The sequence below is a fragment of the Herpailurus yagouaroundi genome, unplaced genomic scaffold (genome assembly GCF_014898765.1).
Source record: "Herpailurus yagouaroundi ecotype Mexico unplaced genomic scaffold, PumYag 188, whole genome shotgun sequence".
NCBI classification, from domain to species: domain Eukaryota; kingdom Metazoa; phylum Chordata; class Mammalia; order Carnivora; family Felidae; genus Herpailurus; species Herpailurus yagouaroundi.
In genome coordinates, this window is record NW_024412419.1 from 39899945 (window position 1) to 39922913 (window position 22969).

At 36.5% G+C, this 22969-nt stretch overlaps 1 protein-coding gene across 2 annotated transcripts in view; it reads left to right on the top strand.

Annotated features, from left to right (window-relative positions):
- Nucleotides 1–22969, top strand: part of LOC121044493 (E3 ubiquitin-protein ligase RNF103) — a 110889-nt gene that overhangs the window by 60066 nt on the left and 27854 nt on the right. For both annotated transcript variants that reach the window (XM_040496842.1, XM_040496840.1), the window contains one exon: nucleotides 15949–16009. In XM_040496842.1, the coding sequence (XP_040352776.1) occupies nucleotides 15949–16009 (61 nt within the window). The remainder of the gene's footprint in view (nucleotides 1–15948; nucleotides 16010–22969) is intronic.

Here is a 22969-nt window from a genome sequence, read left to right on the forward strand (position 1 = left end):
AGAATTGATGTCTTTTAATGTTATCTTCCAATCCATGAACTTGGACTATCTCTCCATTTATTTATATCTTCCTTTATTTCTTTCATCGGTGGTTTGTAGTTTTCCAGTAGATCTAATACATATTATTTGATTTATACTTGAGTGGTTTTTTTTTTTTTTTTTTTTTGGTGCTACTGTAAAAGTTTTTTTTTTTTCAAATTTCAGATTCCAGTTATTACTGGTATATGAGAAAGCAGTTAACTTTTGTATGTTAACATTCTGTCTTACAACTTTGCTATACTTGCTTGTTAGTACCAGGAGATTTTTTTAATTGATTCTTTGGGATTTTTTTGTTTTTAACATAGAAAAAAATCATGTTTTCTGTGCGCCTGTGCGTGCACACACACACAGTTTAATTGCTTTCTTCCCATTCTATATACCTTTTTTCATGTCGTATTAGCTAGGACTTCATTACAGTATTGAGTAGGAGTAGAGAGAAATATCCTTCCTGTGTTCCCAATCTTCGCATGAAAGCTTCTAAATTCTTACCATTAATTATGATTTTAGGTATAGTGGGGGGGGAGGTTGCAGATTTTTAAAAAAATGTTAAGAGTTTCCCTTTCTTTATTCAGGTTTGCTGAGAGTTTTTATGGTGAGTAGGTGTTGGATCTTGTCAAATGTGTTTTCTGTGTCGATTCACATGATTTTTCTTATTTAGCTTACTGATGTGGGTTACAGTAATCGATTGTTGAATCTTGAACCAGCCTTCCATATCTGGAATAAATTCCAGTTGGTCATGGTTTATAATTCTTTTCATATATTTTTGCATTCAATTTGCTAACATTTTATACAGGGCTTTTGCATCTGTGTTCATGACAGCTACTGCTCTGTAGTTTTCCTTCCTAGTAGTGTCTTTATCTGGGTTTGGTATTAGATTAATGCTGTCATAGAATGAGTTAAGAAGTGTTCCCTCATATGTTTTCTTGAAGATTTTATTCTTGAAAATTGTTTTCATTTCTTCCTTAAATGTTTGAGTACCTATTTTCAGGGGTTTGTTTTGGGAGGGGGCTATATACCTAGGAGTAGAATTGTTGGGTCATATGGTAATTCTTTATTTACCTTTTTGAGAAACTCCAAAACTGTTTTTTTTGTTTTTGTTTTTACCGTGGCTTCACCATTTTACGTTCCCATCAGCAATGTACAAGTGTACTGTTTCTCTGCATCCTTCCCAACAATTAAAAAAATTTTTTTGATAGCCAATCTGCTGGGTGCAGAGTGGTACCTCATTGTTTTGATTTGCATTGCCTTAATGACCAATGAAGTTGAATATCTTTTCATGTGCTTGTTGGCCATTTGATATCTCCTTTGGAGAAATGCCTGTTTATGTCCTTTGCACATTTTTAATTGGGCTGACTTTTTGTTGTTGAGTTGTATGAGTTCATTATATACTTATAGTAAGCTCTTATCAGGTACAGGATTTGAAAATATTTTTTCTCATTTTATAGGTTATTTTTTTTTTTACTTTCTTGATAATATCCTTTGATGCACAGTTGTTTTTAATTTTGATGAGGTTCAGTTTATGTATTTTTCTCTATTCATTCTTTTAGGACATTTCTAATTATCCATTGCCAAATCTGATACTTTCAAGAGTTTTGACAGATTTATAACCTATAGCTAAGTCTTTGATTTGTGTTATATGCTGGAGGTAGGAGCAGAGCTTGCTTTTGAAAGAAGAAATCATGTTTGCATGATATATCTCTGTATGCCTTTACCTTTACTCTTAGTCTTTATATTTAAGTGGGTTTTTGGTAGGCAACATATAGTTGAGTCTTCCTTTTTTTTTTTTAATATTTATTTATTTTAGAGAAAGAGACAGAGTGTGAGAAGGAGAGAGGCAGGGAGAGAGGGAGATACATAATCCAAAGCAGGCTCCAGGCTCTGAGCTGTCAGCACAGAGCCTGATGTGAGGCTTGAACTCAGGAACTGTGAGACCATGACCTGAGCCAAAGTCGGCTGCTTAACCAATTGAGCCACCCAGGTGCCCCAGTTGAGTCTTGCTTTTTATCTCCCCCCACCCCACCACCACATGCTGTCTTTTAGTTGGTTTTTTAGACCATTCACATTTTTTTTTTTTTTAAATGAAGCCCATTGCAGGGCTTGAACTCACAACCCTGAGATCAAGACTTAAGCTGAGATCAAGAGTCAGGTGTTTTTAACTGACTGAGCCACCTAGACCATTGGTGCCCCTTGACCATTCACATTTTTTTTTTTAAACGTTTATTTATTTTTGGGACAGAGAGAGACAGAGCATGAATGGGGGAGGGGCAGAGAGAGAGGGAGACACAGAATCGGAAACAGGCTCCAGGCTCTGAACCATCAGCCCAGAGCCTGACGCGGGGCTCGAACTCACAGACTGCGAGATCGTGACCTGGCTGAAGTCGGACGCTTAACCGACTGCGCCACCCAGGCGCCCCGACCATTCACATTTAAAGTAATGATTGATATAGCTGCATTAATGTCTACAGTGTTGTAACTGGTGTCTGTCATACTTCTTTGTTATTTTTTTCCCATCTTAAAAAAATTTTTTTTTGTCTTGTGTGATTTTAGTTGGGGATTTTATATGATTCATTTTATCTCATATTTTTGCATATCAATTACAAATTTTTAAAAACATTTTAGTGGTTATCCCAGATTTGAAATATACATTTGTAATTAACGAGCTTAACTTTTTTTTTTTTAATGTTTATTTGTTTTTGAGAGAGAGACATACAGAGTGTGAACAGGGCACAGGCAGAGAGAGAGAGGGAAACACAGAATCTGAAGCAGGCTCCAGGCTCTGAGCTGTCAGCACAGAGCCTGACGTGGGCCTCGAACTCACAAACTGTGAGATCATGACCTGAGCTGAAGTGGGATGCTTAACTCACTGAGCCACCCAGATGCCCCAAACTAACTTAACTTCTAATAACATACTGTTTCACATGTAATTCAGGTAACTTTCTAGCAGTGTATTCCCAGTTCCTCTCTCCTGTCCAATATGACGTTGTTCTCACTCATTTCACTTATCCATATGCTATCTTCATCCAATACACATTTGCTAATATTGTTTTTAATTTTTAAATGTTTACTTATTTTTGACAGAGAAATAGAGCATGAGCAGAGGAGGGGCAGAGAGAGAGAGGGAGACACAGAATCTGAAGCAGGCTCCAGGCTCTGAGCTGTCAGCGCAGAGCCTGGTGTGGGGCCTGAACTCTCAAACCGCGAGATCATGACCTGAGCTGGAGTTGGACACTTAACCAACTGAGCCACCCAGGCGCCCCGACATTTGCTGTTATTGAACAGTTATCTTTTAAATCATTTAAGAATAAGAAAAGTAAAAATTTTGGCTTCACTTATTTTTTTCTCTGATACTCTTTATATAGATGCAAGTTTCTAACTATATAATTTTTATTCTCCCTGAGGAACTTTGTTTAAACATTTCTGGTAGGCCAGATCTGCTATGATGAATTCCCTCAATTTTGTTTGAGAGTCTTTATTTCTCCTCTTTTGATAGATAATTTTGTTGGACATAGAATTCTAGGTTGGTGATTTTTTTCCCCAACACCTTAAATATGTCCACTCTCTTAGTGCTTGCATAGTTTCTAACAAGAAGTCATTTGTAATTCATACCCTTGTTCCCCTGTAGGTAAAGTGCTTTTTTGCTCTATCTTCTTCCAAGATTTTCTCTTTGCTTTGGTGTCTCAGTTTGAATATGATATCACTAGTTGTCATTTTTTGGATTGTTATTCTACTTTGTTCCCTTTACTTCCTGGATCTTTGGTTTGGTGTCTGTCATTAATTTTGGAAAGTTCTCAATAATAATTATTTCCAGTATTTTTTCTGTTCGGTTTCCTCTTTTATCTCTTTCAGGTATTCCAGTTATGTGTATGTTAACATCTTTTGAAACCATCCCATAGTTCTTAGTCATTTTTTTTCTTTTTGTTTTCATCTTTTTCTTTTTAAATTTCAATTTGGGAAGTTTCTTTTTTTTTTATTTTTATTTATTTATTTATTTTTTCAACGTTTTTTATTTATTTTTGGGACAGAGAGAGACAGAGCATGAACGGGGGAGGGGCAGAGAGAGAGGGAGACACAGAATCGGAAACAGGCTCCAGGCTCTGAGCCATCAGCTCAGAGCCTGACGCGGGGCTCGAACTCACGGACCGCGAGATCGTGACCTGGCTGAAGTTGGACGCTTAACCGACTGTGCCACCCAGGCGCCCCAGCCCTCAATTTGGGAAGTTTCTATTCAGTGGCTCAAATTCATTCATTCATTCCTTGGCTGTGTCCTGTCTACTGATAGACCTATCAAAGGTATTTTTCATTCTGTTAGAATATTATGTTTTATATTTCTAGCATTTCCTTTTGATTCTTAGTGTTTCCATTCCCTGTACTTGCTTACATTATTCATCTCTTCTTGGATAATGTCTACTTTTTTTCTTTTTTTTTTACAAGAGCCAAAACATGTCAATCTTTTTTTTTTTAATTTTTTAAAAAATGTTTATTTATTTTTGAGACAGAGAGAGACAGAGCATGAGCAGGGAAGGGGCAGAGAGAGAGGGAGACACAGAATGTGAAGCAGGCTCCAGGCTCTGAGCTGTCAGCACAAAGCCCGACATGGGGCTCGAACTCACGACCTGTGAGATCATGACCTGAGCCGAAGTCGGACGCTTAACTGACTGAGCCACCCAGGAGCCCCAACAAACATGTCAATCTTTATGTCATATCTAGTCCTGGTTCTGATTCTTGCTTGGTCTCTTCAGACTGCTTTTTCTTGCCGTTTAGAATGCCTTGTAATTTTATGTTGAAAACTGGACATGATACATGAAGCATTAAGAACTAGGGTGAATTGGTCTTCAGTATGAGGTTTTATGCTAATTAGGCTAGGAGTTTGGCTTTGTTAATATTTTTCTGGAGCTATAGGTGCCATAGGCTTAAAGTTATTCTAGTGTGCCTGTTTTTATCTCCTTGTTATCTTGGACATCCAAAAAAACTCCTCCTTAGATAGACGGACAAAACTTACCTTGCATCTCTTTTAGCTCTAGTTTATTGTTCTACTATTGGTGTGATGGTAAGATGTGGGGGACTGGAGCATTCTATAATCTTATTAAGTGTTTTTGTGGCCTGTGTCCCTGGACTATGACATTTGCAAGTATTTCTTAATTTTTTGCCCACTTCTGGTGACAAGAGAAGATTTAAAAAAGAGCAGTCTGGTACATGCCCTTTTCCAAAGTGGAAAAAGGCTCTAGTAAGGTTTATTTTATCGAAGAATAGGCCTTTGTTATGGAAGGCAGTCTGTGCATATTTCAGAGTGGTTACTTTCCTCCTCCCTCTGTCAGAAACACAAGGGGGATCTTTCTTGCCTTTTCAAAATGAAAAGCTTCTGGAGGTAAAACCCATGCAATAGTGGTGTCCTCTAGGAGTTTCATTCTCATGATACTTTATACCGATCCTGCAGCAACTAGTCAAAATTACCATTTAAATGTTCCTTCCAGTGTTCCAGGCAAGCATGTCTCAACTGTGATTTTCTGTATTCACCTCTCTTTCCACATTTGCCCTGTAGTTTGGTTAATAGTTTGCCCTGTAAATTTTCTTTTCTTCTCTTTTCTTTTCTTTAATTTTCTTTTCTTTTCACTCTTTTTTTTTTTTTTTTTGTTATAGGACAAGATGACTTCTGAGCTCTTTATATATTCAGTCAGAGCTGAATCTGAAATTTTTCTCCACTTTTAAGTGCTACTTTTCACTCATAGAATTTGGGATTGAGATTAATTTTTTCTTTCAGCATTTTAAAGACGCTCCATTGTCTTCTGATTTGCATAGTTTCTTTTGAGAAGTCTGATGTAATTATTATTTTTTGGTCCTTTGTGATTATGATTAATGTGTATTTTTTCTCCATAGCTGGTTTTAAGATATTTATCTCTGATTTTCAGCATTTTAAATATAATGTGTGTAGGGGCACCTGGGTGGCTCAATCGGTCACGTGTCCAGCTTCGGCTCAGGTCATGATCCCGTGGCTCAGGTCATGATCCCGTGGTTCATGGGTTTGAGCCCTGCATCAGGCTCTGTGCTGACAGCTTAGAGCCTGGAGCCTGCTTCGAATTCTGTGTCTCCCCCTCCCTCTCCCTCTCCCCTGCTCATGCTGTGTCTCTCTCTATCTCTCAAGAATAAATAAACAAAAATTTTAAATATAACGTGTTTAGGTGTGTGGTGTAGTGTTACATTCTGTTATTTTGTTTATTTTTGGTGTCTCCATGGCTTTGGATTCTCTAAGCTTCTTAGATCTGTGGTTTGATACTTTTCATTATTTTTGGAAAAATTTCAGCCATTCTGTCCTTAAATACTTTGTTTTCCTTCTCACTTCCTGCTGGAATACCAATTATACATCTGTTAGACCATTTGTTGTGTCTCGTAGTTCCTGAATACTTTGTCTTATTTTATTCTGTTTTTTAGTTTGGGTAACTTTTATTGACTTTAGGTTTGTTGATTCTTTCCTCAGCTGTGTTTGATGAGCCAGTTAAGACATTCTTTGTATATGTTTCAACATTTTTCTACCATATTTAATTGAGACTGAAAGTGGATGTGAGTGCCCATTGTGCCTGTGGTTCCTGAGGTTCTGTGCTCTCCACTAACCCATTCTTGGACTTCATCAATTTATTAAAAACTTTAACCAGGTTTTCCTTAATTGCTCATAAAGTACCTGCCATCCCATGCTGTGTCACAGCTGGTTTAGTGTTCAGTGTTCCCTCTCTTCTTGGAAGTGAGTTTGTTTATATTTCATATTACTTCGTTACCTTGTAACCTATTTTTTGGCAAGTTCAGGAAAAGTTATTTTGTAGTTCATCCAGCTTTGTCTTACTGTCTTATTGAGAGTCTTCCCAGCTTTCAGTATCTCAGCAGAGATGGAAGTCTCAAATTCTTTTTGGAAAGTGCCCCCATTAAATTAGACCCATTTCTTAAGTGCCTTTGTTTACATTTTTTTCAACCAGTGTGTATTATATCCTTCTCTATTTTGCATCCATTTGCACATTTTTCTTTTGTGATATTGTTTTCCTGTTACTACCCTAAATATGCCATATATTGGTCCTTACAGTGGAATGTATGACTTATTGAAGCCTTTTTGAGAGATGAATATGTATTTTTGCTGTTAGAAAACTTGTGACTTTAATTTACTCTGGTTTGGAAATAAGTATAGGTAATTCATTAGTTACTATTTTTCCTGTAATGAAGACAGATTGACTTTAGTTTTCAGTAATCATTTGCCATACATTTTTCATTTATTTTAGAAGATGCTGATTAAATGTCAGTTATGAAACTGAAACAAAATCTGGGTTTTTGTAACTATTTTGAAGTTTTGGGTGATTGTATAACAGAGAAGGGAGTGTGGCATCTAAAACAATTAAAAAGGGGTGCCGACTGGCTCAGTCAATGGAGCATGAGACTCTTGATCTTGGGGTTGTAAGTTTGAGTCCCACGTTGGGTGTAGAGATTACTTAAAAATAAAATCTTTAAAAAAATAAAATAAAACAATTTAAAAAAATAATAAGTGTTCCTAATATTATGGGATAGAATTTAAAAGTATTTCTGGGGTGCCTGTGTGGCTCAGTTACTTGAGCATCCAACTCTAGATTTCAGGTCATGATCCCAGGGTTGTGGGATTGGAGCCCCGTGTTGGGCTCTGCTCTGAGTGTGGAGCCTGCTTAAAGACTCTCTCTCTCTTCCTCTGTCCCCCTCTCCCACTTGTGTGCTCTGTCTCTAAAATTAAAAAATAGAAAGGATTTAAAAATACTTCTTCCAAAGATGATTTAAAGCACTTATAAACTGGGTTTTTAAAAAAATTCATAAAATAGTCTTACATTTTAAAATTTTAACTGAAATAAAGTTGACATAGAATATTAAATTAATTTCAGGTATACAACATAAAGATTCAGTGATCATATACATTATGAATATCCATGATAAATGTATTACAGTACTATTGACTAAATTGTCTATGTCAAACTTTTCATCTCCATGATTTATTTTATAACCAGAAGTACGTACCTCTTAATCCCCTTCACCTAATTTGCCCATCCTTCTTCCATTCCTCTCCTGTTTGGCAACCACCAGTACTCTATGAGTCTGTTTCTGTCTTTTTTTGTTTGTTTCAGTTTTTAGATTCTGCATAGAAATGAAATCTTGTGATGTTTGCTTTTCTTTGGCTTATTTTATTTAGCAGAATACGCTCTAGGTCCATCTGTGTGGCCACAAATGGCAAGATTTCATTCCTCTTTACAGCTGAGTAACAGTCCATTTGTGTATATGTGCCCCACCTTTATCTGTTTATCTATAGATGGACACTTAGGTTGCTTCCATGTTTTCACTGTTGTAAAGAGAGCTGCAATAAACATGGGGTGTATATATCTTTCTGAATTAGGGTTTTTGTTTTCTATGTGTAAATATCCGGAAGTAGAATTACTGGATCGTATGGTAGCTTAATTTTTAATTTTTTGAGGAACTTCCATACTGTTTTCCCTAGGGGTTGCACCAATTTACGTTCCCACCAGAATGCATGAGGACTTCCTTTTCTCCATATCCTCACCAACACTTATTTCTTGTCTTTTTGATGTTAGCCAGTCTGACTAGTGTGAGGTGATAGCTTACTGTGGTTTTTGATTTGCATTTCCCTAATGATTAGTCATGTTGAGCATCTTTTCATGTGTCTGTTGGATGTCTGTGTATCTTCTTTGGAAGATATTTAGGTCATCTGCCCATCTGTTAATCAGATTGATTTTCTGGTGTTGAGTTATGGGAGTTCCTTATATATTTTGAATACTAACCCCTTATTGGATACATCTTTTGCAAATATTTTCTCCCTCTGTTTGTTGCCTTTCTGTTTTATTGATGGTTTCCTTCATCGTGCAAAAGCTTTTTAGTTCCATATAGTCCTAATTGTTTATTTTTGCTTCTGTTTCACTTGCCTGAGAAAAATATTGTGATATTTGATGTTCAACAGATTACTGCCTAAAATTTTCTTTTAGGAGTTTTATGGCTTTAGGTCTCACATTTAGGTCTTGAATCCATTTTGGGTTTATTTTTGTGTAAGGTGTAAAGAAGTGGTTTGGCTTCATTCTTTGGCGTGTAGCTGTCTGTTTTCCCCAACACCATTTATTGAAGAGACTGTCTTTTCTCCATTGTCTATTCTCGTCTCCTTTGTCATAGATTAACTGATGATACATGTATGGGTTTGTTTTTGGCCTCTCACTTTTGTTCTCCTGATCTATGTGTCTGTTTTTCTACCAGTTCCCAAACTGTTTTGTTACTATAGCTTTGTGGTATGTCTTGAAATCTGGGATCATGATACCTCCAGCTTTCTTCTGTCTCAAGTTTGCTTTGGCTGTTCAGGGTCTTTTGTGGTTGCAGACAAATTTTAGTATTAGTTGTTCTAGTTCTGTGAAAAATGCTGTTGGTATTTCTATAGGGATTGCACTGAATGTGCAAATTGCTTTGGGTAGTATGGACATTTTAACAGTATTCTTCCCATTCAGAACTCGATGTTTTCCACAATTCTTTTTATTACCTTTTGTTTTTAAAAAATATTTCTTGAAATAGGTTATATTTGTACATAATAAAAAATTCAAAAGGCAGCAAATTGTTCGGTTTCCATCTTTGAAACAGCAGTTTAATTTCTTATGGATTCTCCCATTGTTATTCTGTAATGTATGGACATATAAATATTTCTATCCTCTCCTTTTCTCTCTCTCTTTTCTCCCCTTTCTCTGTTCCTTCATTCTCTCCTTTCTCCTCTCCCTCTCTTTACCCTTATTTCTCTAACGTATATAATGTCATACTATAAATGTCCTTTACTTTTCCGTTTTCATTTATATTTTGAGAATTAATTGCATGGGTAGTCCTCATTGCATTGCCTTTTTCTGTTTAGTTAGAACATAATATCCATTCGTGAAATTCTTTAACTAATAGAACTAACTAGTGTTCTTTTGATATACATTTAGTTATTTCTAGTCTTTTGCTACTATAAACAATGTAACTGGATTTTTACAAAAGATGTTTCACCATTGCCATGTATTGTAGTAGATTTGAGAACTCACCCCTTAAGGAATATGAGCAGTTAAACATTTATATAATGAGAAAGTTTGAAACAACCAGTTTTTAATGACTTTTATTTTAAGCTTCTGGATTTATTTAAGCATTGGATAAGCTTCAGTTGAAAGATAAACTGTAAATAGCTGTAGTAATAAGTTGATAGCTTCTTATCTTTTTGAATTAGAATTTTCTCTGGGACACCTGGGTGGCTCAGTGGTTTAAGTGCCCAAGTTTGGCTCAGGTCATGATCTCCTGGGCTCTGTGTCCCATGTTGGGCTCTGTCCCATGTTGGGCTCTGTGCTGACAGCTCAAAGCCTGGAGCCTGCGTCGGATTTTGTCTTCCTCTCTCTCTCTGCCCCTCCCCCTCTCACACTCTGTGTGTGTGTGTGTGTGTGTGTGTGTGTGTGTGTGTCTCAAAAATAAGTAAACATTAAAAAATTTTTTTCTCAATACTGGACATGTAAGCAAAATCTGGAAATAAATTGGATGCTAAGGTTGTTATAACACTGTAACAACTAATTTAAAGTTTTGTCTTTCATCAATACAGATAAGCTGTTCTCATTTACTTACTTCATAGTAGTACAAATTTTGAATGTGATCCTATATGATAAGTGTGTGTGTTGGCATACTTCTTGTATTTGTGAAGTTATATGTTAGATTTATTTGAAAGATTTTGCTCTAAAAATAAGTTTAAAAATCACTGCACTGGTTCATTCTGCCTCATTTTTTTTTTTCAACGTTTATTTATTTTTGGGACACAGAGAGACAGAGCATGAATGGGGGAGGGGCAGAGAGAGAGGGAGACACAGAATCGGAAACAGGCTCCAGGCTCTGAGCCATCAGGCCAGAGCCTGAGGCAGGGCTCGAACTCCCGGACCGCGAGATCGTGACCTGGCTGAAGTCGGACGCCCAACCGACTGCGCCACCCAGGCGCCCCCATTCTGCCTCATTTTAAGGCTTAAATTTGAATTGTGAAACCTATCGTAGTTGTGGTTCCTGGAATTTTAGTAACTGCTACAAGTTGGTACTCTTCATGGGTGCATTGCTTCCACTTGATTGGCTATCCTCAGGAATTAGCAGTTGAAAGCAGAAATAATAGGAACTAATCAATATTTGACCCATGAAAATAAAAATCTAAAATTTATGTTTAGCACCAGATTAGGAATAACTTGCTGCCTTACAAAACTCATTGCTATAATATAATAGACGTAAATGTTTTTTTTCTCGCAACTTGAATCAAATAGCTTTACCCATCAATGTTGCCAGTTCAGACAAACATTATTTAACCACATTTATTTTTGTACTCCGTCCCCTTAGTCTATAGAAAAGGACACTGTTTTGCCTAGGTCCTTTAGTGGTTTTTGTTTTTGCTGAGTAAAATGTTACAGCCCCTTTCTCCTCCCCTCCTCCCCAGTCCACCATAGTGGATACTCACATGGTTCCCTTACAAACTTTTTGAGGTCTCTGCTCAAAAGTCACCTTAGTAGTTGAGCTTTCTTCCATCACCCTATAAAAAATAGCAAATCTCCCCCGCCACTGCTCTCATCCTATTTTCCTTGCTTCATTTTCTCTGTAGCACTCGTTTTGTGACAGAGTATTTACTTGTTTATTTGCTTACTGTCCTTTTCTTTATTAGAATGTAAGTTCATAAGGTGGAGTCGTTGTCTCCTGCTATATCGCTAGCACATTGAGCAGGTACTCAGTAAACGTTTGAATGAATGTATGAGTCTTGGGTTTCCTTTCCTGCTGGTTCTGAAGTTCTGGTTAGATTATAAGAGTGTCTTCAAATTTCTTCCTATATCTCTTAAAATAATTTTGACAACTTGTGTACCCTTTTGGACAGTTATAAATCAATATTTAATATTTGTTACAATTTTAAGTAAAGTTGCACAGGATGTAATTTTTGGCATATTGAAATACCGTAAAATTGTTATATCACTCTTTTAAAAGCATCACGGCAATTTGATCCCCATCAGTATTCATTTGAAACATACATGCACACATTCTTATTTATAGTCAGGCATTTTTTCATTATTCTCTTTCTTCTTCAAAAGAGAATTGCCATTTGTTTCCATTCTACTTTCACCACATGAATTTCTCCTAATGTGATACTTCTATGCTTGAAATAATTTAACAGTCATCCTATTATACTTGTAACAAAATACATACATACCTCTTATGAGAAAAATGCTCAGCAAACTAGGAATAGAAGAGAGCTCTCTTAACATGATAAATAAAGGGCATTTATGGAAAACTACAGCTAACTATGTAGTAATGTGAAAGACTGAAAGCTTTTTTTCTAAGATTAGGAGCAAGATAAAGATACCTGCTTTTGCCACTACTGTTCAATATTGTACTAGAAGTTTTAGCTAGAGTACTTAGGCAAGAAAAATAAATAAAAGATACCCACATTGAAAAGGAAGAAGTAAAACTATATTTGCAGATGGCATGGTTCCATACATAGAAAACTCCCAAAGAATCCTCATGTACAAGATACTTATTAAGTGAATTCAGCAAATTTTCAGGTTTCAGGACAATTATAAAATAATTAGTTGTAGTTTTTACACCTGCAATGAAAACTCTTAAAAGGAAATACAGAAAAACATTTGTTTACAAAGGTATCTAAAAGAACAAAATATTGAGGAATAAGTTTAACCAACGAAGCAAAATATTTATACACTGAAAACTACAAAATATTGCTGGAAGAAATTTCAGAATCATGGGTTGCAAGACTTAATGCTGTTAAGATGGCAGTACCACCCAAAGCAATCTGCAGATTCAATACAATGCCTATCAAAATTTCAAAAGGAAAAGTTGATTCTCAAATTTCATATGTAATATAACAGGCCCTGAATAGCCAAAACAATACTGAAAAAGAAAAACAAATTTGGAGAATTCATAGTTTCTGATTTCAGAAGTTACTATGAAGCTATAGTAATGTAAACGGGGTGGTATTGGTATAAGGATAGACACATAGGCCCATACATGTATGACCAGTTGATTTTCTGCAAGGGTGCTAAGACCATTTAATAGTGGGTAGTCTTTTCAACAAATGGTGCTGGGACAAATGGATATTCACAAGTAGAGAAATGAAGCTGAACTCATACATCATTCCATATACAGAAATTAAGTTAAAGCTCTTAGAAAACCATAAAATTCTTAGATAAAAACATAGGGATAAATCTTCATGACCTTATATCTGGCAATGGATTTTCAGCTATGACACCAGAAGCACAAGCACCAAAAGCAAAAATAGACAAATTGAAATTCATCAAAATTAAAAGCTTTCATGCATCAAAGGACATTATCAAGAAAGTGAAAAGGTAAGCTATAGGATGGGAGAATATATTTGTAAATGACATATCTGATAAGGTTCTACTGTCAGAATGTAAAAGAACTCATACAACCAGCAACAACAAGACAGCTAAACTTAAAAAAATGGAAAGAAGACATGAATAGGTGTTTCTCCAAAGAAGATACGCCAATGGCCAACAAGCACATGAAAAGATACTTAACTTCACTGGTCATTAAGGAAATGCAAATCAAAACCACAATGAGATACTGTTTCTGCAGGTCCAACAGATTGGCGGTAATAAAAAAAAAAAAATGGAGGGTAACAAGTGTTGGTGAGGACGTGGAGAAATAACCCTTGAACATTGCTGGAGTGAATGTAAAATGGTGAAGCTTCTTTCTAAAATAGTTGGGGAGTTTCTAAAAACGATAAACATAGAATCACCATATGATGCAGCAATTCTACTCCTAGGTCTATATTCCAAAGAACTGAAAATAGGAATTCTAATAAATACTTGTATATGAATGTTCATGGCAGCACAGTAACTAAAAGACAGAAACAACCCAGATATCCATCAAAGGATGTATGAGTGAACAAGTTGTGGTGTATACATACGATGAATATTACTCAGCCATGAAAAGTACTGAAGTATTGATACTTCAAACCCCCAAACACTGTACTAAATGAAAGAAGCCAGGCACAAAGGACTACATATTGTGTGATCCCTTTTATATGAAATAGTAAAAATAAGCAGATCAAAAGAGAGCAAATTAGTGGTTGCCAGGGAATGGGGAAGGAGGACATAGGGAGAGATCATTTAAAGGGTATGGTGTATTCTTCTGACATGTTAAAAAAGTTTTGAAACTGGAGAGAGTTGATTGGAAAACATTGTGAAGGCACTAAGTGTCCCTGAATTGTGTATTTTGAAATGACTAATTGTAATGTGAATTTTACCTAAAAAATGCCTATAAACCTGTTAAAATTTTAAAAAGTTTATATCCATATGGTTTTAAGTCCTTTACTGTTTACTTTCTTCTTCTTGGTTGGAGTTATTATAGTTGTTGCAAAATAAATTTTGTACAGATTTTGTTAAATAATGATTTTAATGAAATCATTAAAAAGTGAAATTTATTGGAACTACATCTTTTAATTGTATAGATTTTTTTAATGCCATTTAGTTCATGTGCCCATGGATGAATACTGCATGGTTCAGCATCATTTCTATTCCCATTTTATTTATTATTTTTAATTTAAAATCCCACAGCCATTGTTTATTATAAAGGTGAACCCTGATGCTTATCATGGGCTTATTGGTTGGATTTCTGGTAGTGATCACAGGTAAACGTTTTGGATTGGCAGAGATGGAGGTCAGCTACCAGTAGGGGCCAGTCACACCAGATGAGGATGTCTTTCCTTAGGCCACCATGGCTTGGAGGTGGACCGAATGTGTGAATCTGTGCCATGTGACCACCACCCTCTGTACAGACACAGAGGTGCATGCCAGCGAGTTGCTCCTTGCCCAGAAGCAGGGCAGGTTTCAGTAGCTTGTGTTGCAGCATGCCTAGTTGGACCATCTCCAGGGATCGCCCATTCACCTAATGAGGCTGGTACCCCAATTGCAGTGTGCCACACCTGTGACCATCCTCCTGCCTCCAAAGACCTGTGCCAACTGCAGAGAGCCTTTGGACGGCACTGGCTAGGAGTATGGACAAGAGAGCCTCATCACAAGGTGCCACAACCGGAAGAAAGCCCTCTTTTATGTTTCATTAGACTCTAATGTTGAGAAACATTGTTAATATAAATAGATGGTAATGGAAGTTTTATTATTTCATTGTTCCCGAGTTCTTTGAAATTATCGTATGCCAAAGAGCGTAAAGTGATGTAATGTAAATTTAGTTTTAATGGTTCATCAGCTGACAACTCAGATTTTCCTTCGTATTTTTTTTGCAACTGAAGAATTAGAAAACACTTCAGTTGCTTAAGAATTTGATAGTCATTAGAGTAGTTTAGTGTTTCCTCAATACCTACACTAGTATTTCCAGCTGGCCCTATGTTTAGTGCTTTAGAGGTTTTTGCCTCTGAGGGAAATATATCATGGTAATAAGAGACATAGGTCAGAGGAATTTCTGTTGTTTGTAAAATGAAAAAAAACATTGTTAAAAAGGGGAAGGAAAAGGTGACACAGGCAGAGCAAGTTTTGAAATAGTTACGTTTAGATGTTGAAAATCTTCTGATGCCCTTAAAACCTATCTATTTATGCCTGTGCACCTCTTGAAAAATGTTGATGTACCTGCAGGGTGTTGAACTCTCTCTGAGGTCTTCTGTAAAGTGCTTCTTACTGCCTGCATTCAGATAAGAATCTTTAAATAGCTTGTGACTTCTATGTACTGTGAATAAAAACATGGAAGAAAAATAGAATTTGGCCCTAAAGCTTTTGTTTGAAAACGAATTTACTGATTTTGTGTCTGGAATAAATGTAGAGTTAACACAAAATTCTTTAAAATTTGGTGAATTAGGAGTTTTGGCTTTTGTTTTAATTCCTTTTCTAAAATTTTTCCCAGGTCAATGAATGGTCATTGAAGATAAGAAAGGAAATGAGAGTTGTTGACAGGCAAATACGAGGTAAATTATAATTTTATGTCTCCTATTCCTTACCCTTTTGGTGTATTTTGTATTAGTTCATAGAAATAAACTGCATCTACCTATTGTAAGACATAGTTTATTCTTATATGAATTGTTTATAGCTGTCCTAATCATTTTGCTTTCTAATCATTGTAAGAAAAGCATATACATTTTGTAAGAGCTAAGTCTTTCCTCTGGCCTTCAATTTAGCTATTCAAGGGGCTATGTTCATTATCTCTGACTTCCTAGAGATTAGGTTAGTGTTGGAAATAAAGCTGGTGCTCACATACTGTGATGGATAGAATAATGACCTTCCAAAGATGTCCACTTTTGAATCTCAAGAATCTGTAAATATGTCACTTATGTGACAAAAGGGACTTTGCAGATGTGATCAAATTAGGGATCATCAGGTGGAGAGATTATCCTGGGTGTCTGGGTGGGTCCAGTGTAATCACAAGGAGCCTTACAAGAAGGAAATATGATGTTGAGAAAAAGTGAGAAAAAAGGAGATGTGGCCATGGAACCAGATGTTAGGGTAATGTCCTTTGAAGATGGAGAAGGAGGTCATGAGCCATGCAGTTGTCCTCTAGAAGCTAAAGAAGGCAAGGAAATTGATTATTCCTTGAAGCTTCCAGAAGAACACAGTCCTTCCAACACTTTAATTTTAGAATTTTGGCCACTAGAATTGTAAAAGAAACAGTTGTGTTTTAAGCCATTGTAAAAAGGAAGTAAAGAAACCTCATCTTACCTATGAAGAAATGATCTTATGAAATTCATGTTAAATTTTGGGTAAGGAATGCAGTGCAATTCCATTTTCATCACTGTTTTGTTTATCTTAGCATAGCTATAAATTGAGAAAAATACATTAAAAAAAGTTTTTTTAATATTTATTTTTGAGGGGGCGGGGTGGGAGTGGAGGGGCAGAGAGAGCAGGAGACAGTATCTGAAGCAGGCTCTGTGCTGACAGCAGAGAGCCAGATGTGGGGCTCGAACTCACAAACTGTGAGTTTGACCTGAGCCAAAATCAAGAGTCGGATGCTCAACTGACCGAACAACCCAGGCTTGGGCACCCCGAGGAAAATATATTTCTTTCTTTTTTTAAATATATTTTTAAAGTGTACTTATTTATTTTGAAAGAGAGAGAACCAGCAGGGGAGATTTAGAGGGGGACAGAGGATCTGAAGCAGGCTCTGTGCTGACAGCAGAGAGCCTGATGTGGGGCTTGAATTCCTGAACCACAAGATCGTGACCTGAGCCCAAGTTAGACACTTAACCTACTAAGCCACCCAGGTGCCCCGCAAGGAAAATATATTTCTAAATGTTGTTGTAAAGTACAGCTTAAAATTAAAGTGACTTGCAAAGAGATAGTAATGTTTAAAACTTTTATGATTTTTAACACTTTCATAATTAGAGAAAATACCAGCAGTGTATTCCAGTATCACTCCCTCAAGAAAGGAATTGGAACAGGAAATTCTATTCCCAGGCATGATGGAGTAGTGATTTTAGATTTGCACTTCCATCGTAAATAAAGGAAAAAACTGGACAAATTCTGTGAAACTTCGGTTTTCAAACCTTGGACAACTGACAGCAAAGGATTTTTTTTTTTTTTTCCAGGAAGAGGGAAACAGAGTTGTTTTTTTTTTTAAGTTTGTTTATTTATTTTGAGAGAGTTGGGTCGGTGGGGAGAGGCAGAGGGAGAGACAAAATCCTAAGTAGGCTCCATGCTGTCAGCATAGAGTCCAACATGGGGCTCAATCGCACGAACCATGAGATCATAACTTGAGTTGAAGTCAAGAGTCAGATGCTCAACCGACTGAGCCTACCCAGGTGCCCCACAAAGAGAGTCTTAATATGGTCCTGATTTTCAGCCTGGAGAAACTTTCTGATTGTAGCATATGGGAGGAAATTCTAAGCAGAGCATGGTGGTCTTGGGGTTGAGGAGGCAGAGGTCAGGGTTCAGGGAGGCTGTAGTGACTGGAATTTGTGGGGCAAAATATCAGAGAGAGGGGCAGTACCCAGAGAAAGCTCTAAATGCCTACACAGTGTACCATGGAGTCTTTGGCTGAATTCTAAGCTCTGCATACTTAGAATGAGATTTCAAGAAGCTAGGCAAAGAACAATTACTGGGGACAAAACAAATACACTATAAGCTAAACAATTGTTAGAGCTAACAAAATTGAGAGATGGTAGAGTTCTGATAAGACACAGGAAAGAGACTTTGTTGAACATCTTGGACATTCAGTAGAGAACCCAGAAAGATCACGTCTTAATATTAAGGCTAAGGCAGGCCTAGATTAAAGGCAACCATAAGCCCTCACCAGCAAAGCTTAAAAACAGCTCTTGGGGCCTAAACCTGAGTGGCTCAGTTGGTTGAGCATCCGACTTTGGCTCAGGGCATGATCTCATGAACTCTTGGTTCATGGGTTCATCCCCTATGTCAGGTTTTGTGCTGATGGCGCAGTGCCTGTTTTGGATTCTCTGTCTCCCTCTCTCTGGGGCCCTCCCCCGCTCATGTGTGCGCTTGCTTTCTTTCTCGCTCTCTCTTTCTCTCAAAAGTAAACCAGAAAAAAAGTTCTTGAAAGCTGATCTGCAGACAGCTTAAATGCCAATAAAGGTGAATGCTCTTTAAAGAAAGACCAAAAAATTCAGACACTTAAAATGAAACATTTAGAGTGCCCAACATCCCATGAAAAATGACTAGAAAGAAGCAGTAAAGTGTGATTCAGAATCAGGAAAAAAAAATCAGGTGATACAAATAGACCCAGAAAAAAAGGGGTGGTTGAAAAAGCAGACAAGCATTTAAACAGCTATTATAAATATGTTAAGGAATTTAAAGGAAAACATGGATATAATGGGATAAATAGAAGATACAGAAAAGAATAAAATGGAACTTCTAGGATTTAGAAATAAATTGAAATAAAATGAAAACTTCACTGCATGAGTTAAAGAAGCACATAAGACAGTATAAAAAATAAGATCAGTGAAAGTAGTACAAACTAAACTATAATACAGAGGGAAAAAAAGTAAAGGAAAATATGTATGAACACAGCATCAGTGACCTGTGGAACAATATCAAGTGGTGTCATGTGTCGAGGATAATACAAACAAAAACATACCACAGCATGTCATATTCAAATTACTGAAAGTTAACAATCAAGAGAGAAGACAGTCCGAGAAAAAAATCACATTAAAAAACAAAACGATAAGGATGATTAAAATTTTCTTTCAGAAGCAATGCAAACCAAAACATCTTTTTTTCCTGTTTCTTAAATTATTTTAATTATTTTTGGAGACAGAGAACGAGCAGGGGAGAGGGGCAGAGAGAGGGAGAGATTCTTAAGCAGGCCCCACACTGAGTTTGGAGCCCAACTCAGGGCTCAATCCCAGGCTCTGGGATCGTGACCTGAACTGAAATAAAGTCAGGAGTCAGATGCTCAACCAACTGAGGTACCCAGGCACCTCAAACCAAAACATCTTTAATGTGCTGAAAGAAAGAAAAGAACTCAACATTATCCTAGAATTCTATATCCAGTGAAAATAGCATTCTGAAGTGGAGGTGAAACAAAGCTATTTTTATACAAAAGCCAAGAGAATTTGCTGCCAGGAAATCTATAGTACAAGCAATGTTAAAGGAAGTTGTGAGCTGAAGGAAAATTATACCAGATACAAACTGGGATCTACCCAGAGGCATGAAGCATGCTGGAAATATTAAATATGTAAGTAAATATAAGTTTTTTCTTTTTAAAATTTCTTTTAAAAATTACTGAATTTTCGTGCCTGAATGGCTCAGTCTGTTATGCTTAACTCTTGATTTTGGCTCAGGTCATGGTCTCAGAGTTCATGGGATGGAGATCAAGCCCCAAGTCAGGCTCTGCACTGAGCCTGGAGCCTGCTTGGGATTCTCTCCACCCGCACCCCTCAAAATAAACATTAATAAAATAAATGTTACTTGGTTATAAAAATTTATCATAGACTTGTCTTTCATTTGGTTTTATATTAGCAGTCAAGGTGAATAGATTTTGTAAAAAATACCAGTGCAAAACCTAGAATCTGCAAAATTAACCTATGATCTTGAAGTCAGAGTACTGGTTACCCTTGGGGGGCATGGTGCATTAAGGCAGACATAGAGAGACTTTTGTAATACTTTGTTTCTTGATATGGTGGTTACATGGGTGTGTTTAATTTGTGAAAATTTGTATATCTCTACAGTAATGTATGCTTTTCTGTGTGTATGATCTACTTGAAAAAAAAGTTTAAAGAGAAAAACAGTAGTAACCTCAATAAAGCAAAGTATAAGTACAAGTAATTCTCATCTTCTTATGGAGAACTCATGTAGTCCAGAGTTTTAGCTTTCAGTTAGATGTGTAATACACTTAGAGTACTCATCATAGACAATACTAGAATGAATTTAGACCATATACATTGCCCCCTTCTCAAATGAAAATAGTATGGCTTCTATATCTCTCCCCATGAGTATAAAAGTAATAATATACATATCGATGCAGAAAAGTATAAATAGGAAAGTTAAAACCACCCTGAAATTCTACCACCCACACATAATACCACAAATATTTTGGTGATCATCCTTTCAGATATATCTGAAACTTATATCTGTACTTGTATTTGTACAAAAATACTTATTTATGAATGGATCATACTTTTCCTGTTGATGTTTTATTGATTTATTTCTTATAAAGTCAAGTATACCTAATACAAAACTAGTTTTACGTATACCATTAAGTGACATTAAGTACTTTCACACTGCTGTGTAACCATTACCACTATCCATTTTCAAAACGTTTCCTTTATCCCATACTGAAACTCTGTACACATTAAACAATAACTTTCTTTCCCCCCACAATGGATACCAAATTCCCTAGTAACCATTGTTCTACTTTCTGTTTCTATGTATAATTTGACTATTCTAGGTACCTCATATAAGTGGAATCAAACAATATCTGTCCCTTTGTGCCTGACTTATTTTACTTATCATAATAATGTTTTCAACATTCATCCATGTTATATAGCATGAATCAGAATTAGCTTCCTTTTTTTTTTTTTCTTTTCCTAACCCTACCGATTTAACTTCCTTTTTAAGACTGAGTAGTACTTCATTATATTCATCTTGTGATAGACATTTGGGTTGTTTCCACCTTTGGGCTATTGTGAATCATGCTGTTATGAACATGAGTGTACAAATATCTCATCAAAGCCCTGATGTCATTTTTTTTTTTTTTTTTTTGGTATGTATATACCCTACAGTGGAATTGCTAGATCAAATGGTAATTCTATATTTAATTTTTGAGGAAACACCATAGTGCTTTCCAGAGCACTCCACTATTTTATATTCCTAATATCAACAGCTAAGACATCCAAAAACAACCATATATATGAGGGAATATAAAAGGTCATCATGCATACTGAGGGGAAAATGCAGCTCTGAAAAGATCTGAGAAGACTTTAACTTTACAGTGCAGCAGGTTGGTGCCCAGCACAGAAATACCCTACATCAATAAAAAACAGCAAACCCTGGGGAAGTGGGAGAGTCTGAATACCAGAGTTATAAGATTCAAAGATTCATTTTCAACAATAACAAAAAAAATCACAAGATGTACAAACAGGAAAATATGGTCCATCCAAAAGAAAATAAATGAACAAAAAATGTCCCTGAGAAAGACCAGATAACTGATTGACTCAACAGATATTTTCAAACAGTTGTTTTAAAGGTGTGCAGAGAGCTAAGGTAAGATGTGGACAAGGTCAAGAAAATGACAGAAACATGAACAAATGTTCATGAACAAAATGGAAACATCAGTAAAGAGAAAGCATGAAAAACAAGAAATTCTGCTGAAAAGTACAATAACTGAAATGAAAAATTTGCCAGCATTATTTGAAAGCAGATATGAGCAGGCAGAAGAATCAGTGAACTTGAAAATAGTATAGTTGGGATTATCAAGTCTGAGAAGAAGGGAAAAAATTGAAGTAAACTGAGCCCAAGGGATCTGTAGGACACCATGAAGTAGGCCAGCATACACCCTGTGGGAGTCCCAGAAGCAAAGTAGAGAAAAGGGGCAGGGAGATGATTTAAAGAAATATTGACAAAAACTTCCCCAATTTTATGAAAGACATGAATATAATCCAATAAGTGCCACATACCCCTAATGATGTATATTCAAACAGACTCATGCCAAAGCACATTATAATCAAATTTTAGAAAGATAGTGTTTAAAGTAGGGAGAAATGACTCACCATATAGAAGGGAGCCTCAGTGAGATTTTCAGCAGATTTCTCACCAGAAGTGTTGAGGCCCAGAAGGCAGTGGGTCGATATATTCAAATGCTGAAAGAACTATCAGCCAAGAATCCTATATCCAGCAAAATGAGGGAGAAATCAAGATATTCGTAGATAAACAAAAACTGAGGGAATTTGTTAACCACTAGACCAGCCTAACAGTAAGTGCTATAGGGTGTCCTTTCGGTTGAAATTAAAATAGGACAGTAACTTGAAGCCATGTGAAAAAATAGATATTTCTTTTTTTTTTTAATTTTTTTTTAATGTTTATTTATTTTTGAGACAGAGAGAGACAGAGCATGAACGGGGGAGGGTCAGAGAGAGGGAGACACAGAATCCGAAACAGGCTCCAGGCTCTGAGCTGTCAGCACAGAGCCCGACGCGGGGCTCGAACTCACGGACCGCGAGATTGCGACCTGAGCCGAAGTCGGCCACTCAACCGACTGAGCCACCCAGGTGCCCCAAAAAATAGATATTTCTGTTAAAGGTAAATACATGGACAATTATAAAAGCTAGCATTTTTGTAACTTTGGTTGTATATCCGTTTTTGTTTTCTACATGATTTAGGAGACTTGAGCATTAAAAAAAAATATGTGTTTGAACTCACAGTACAGAAAAAGTACTTCAGGGACATCAGTAACTGAATGGGCGTAGGGACAAAGCTGTATA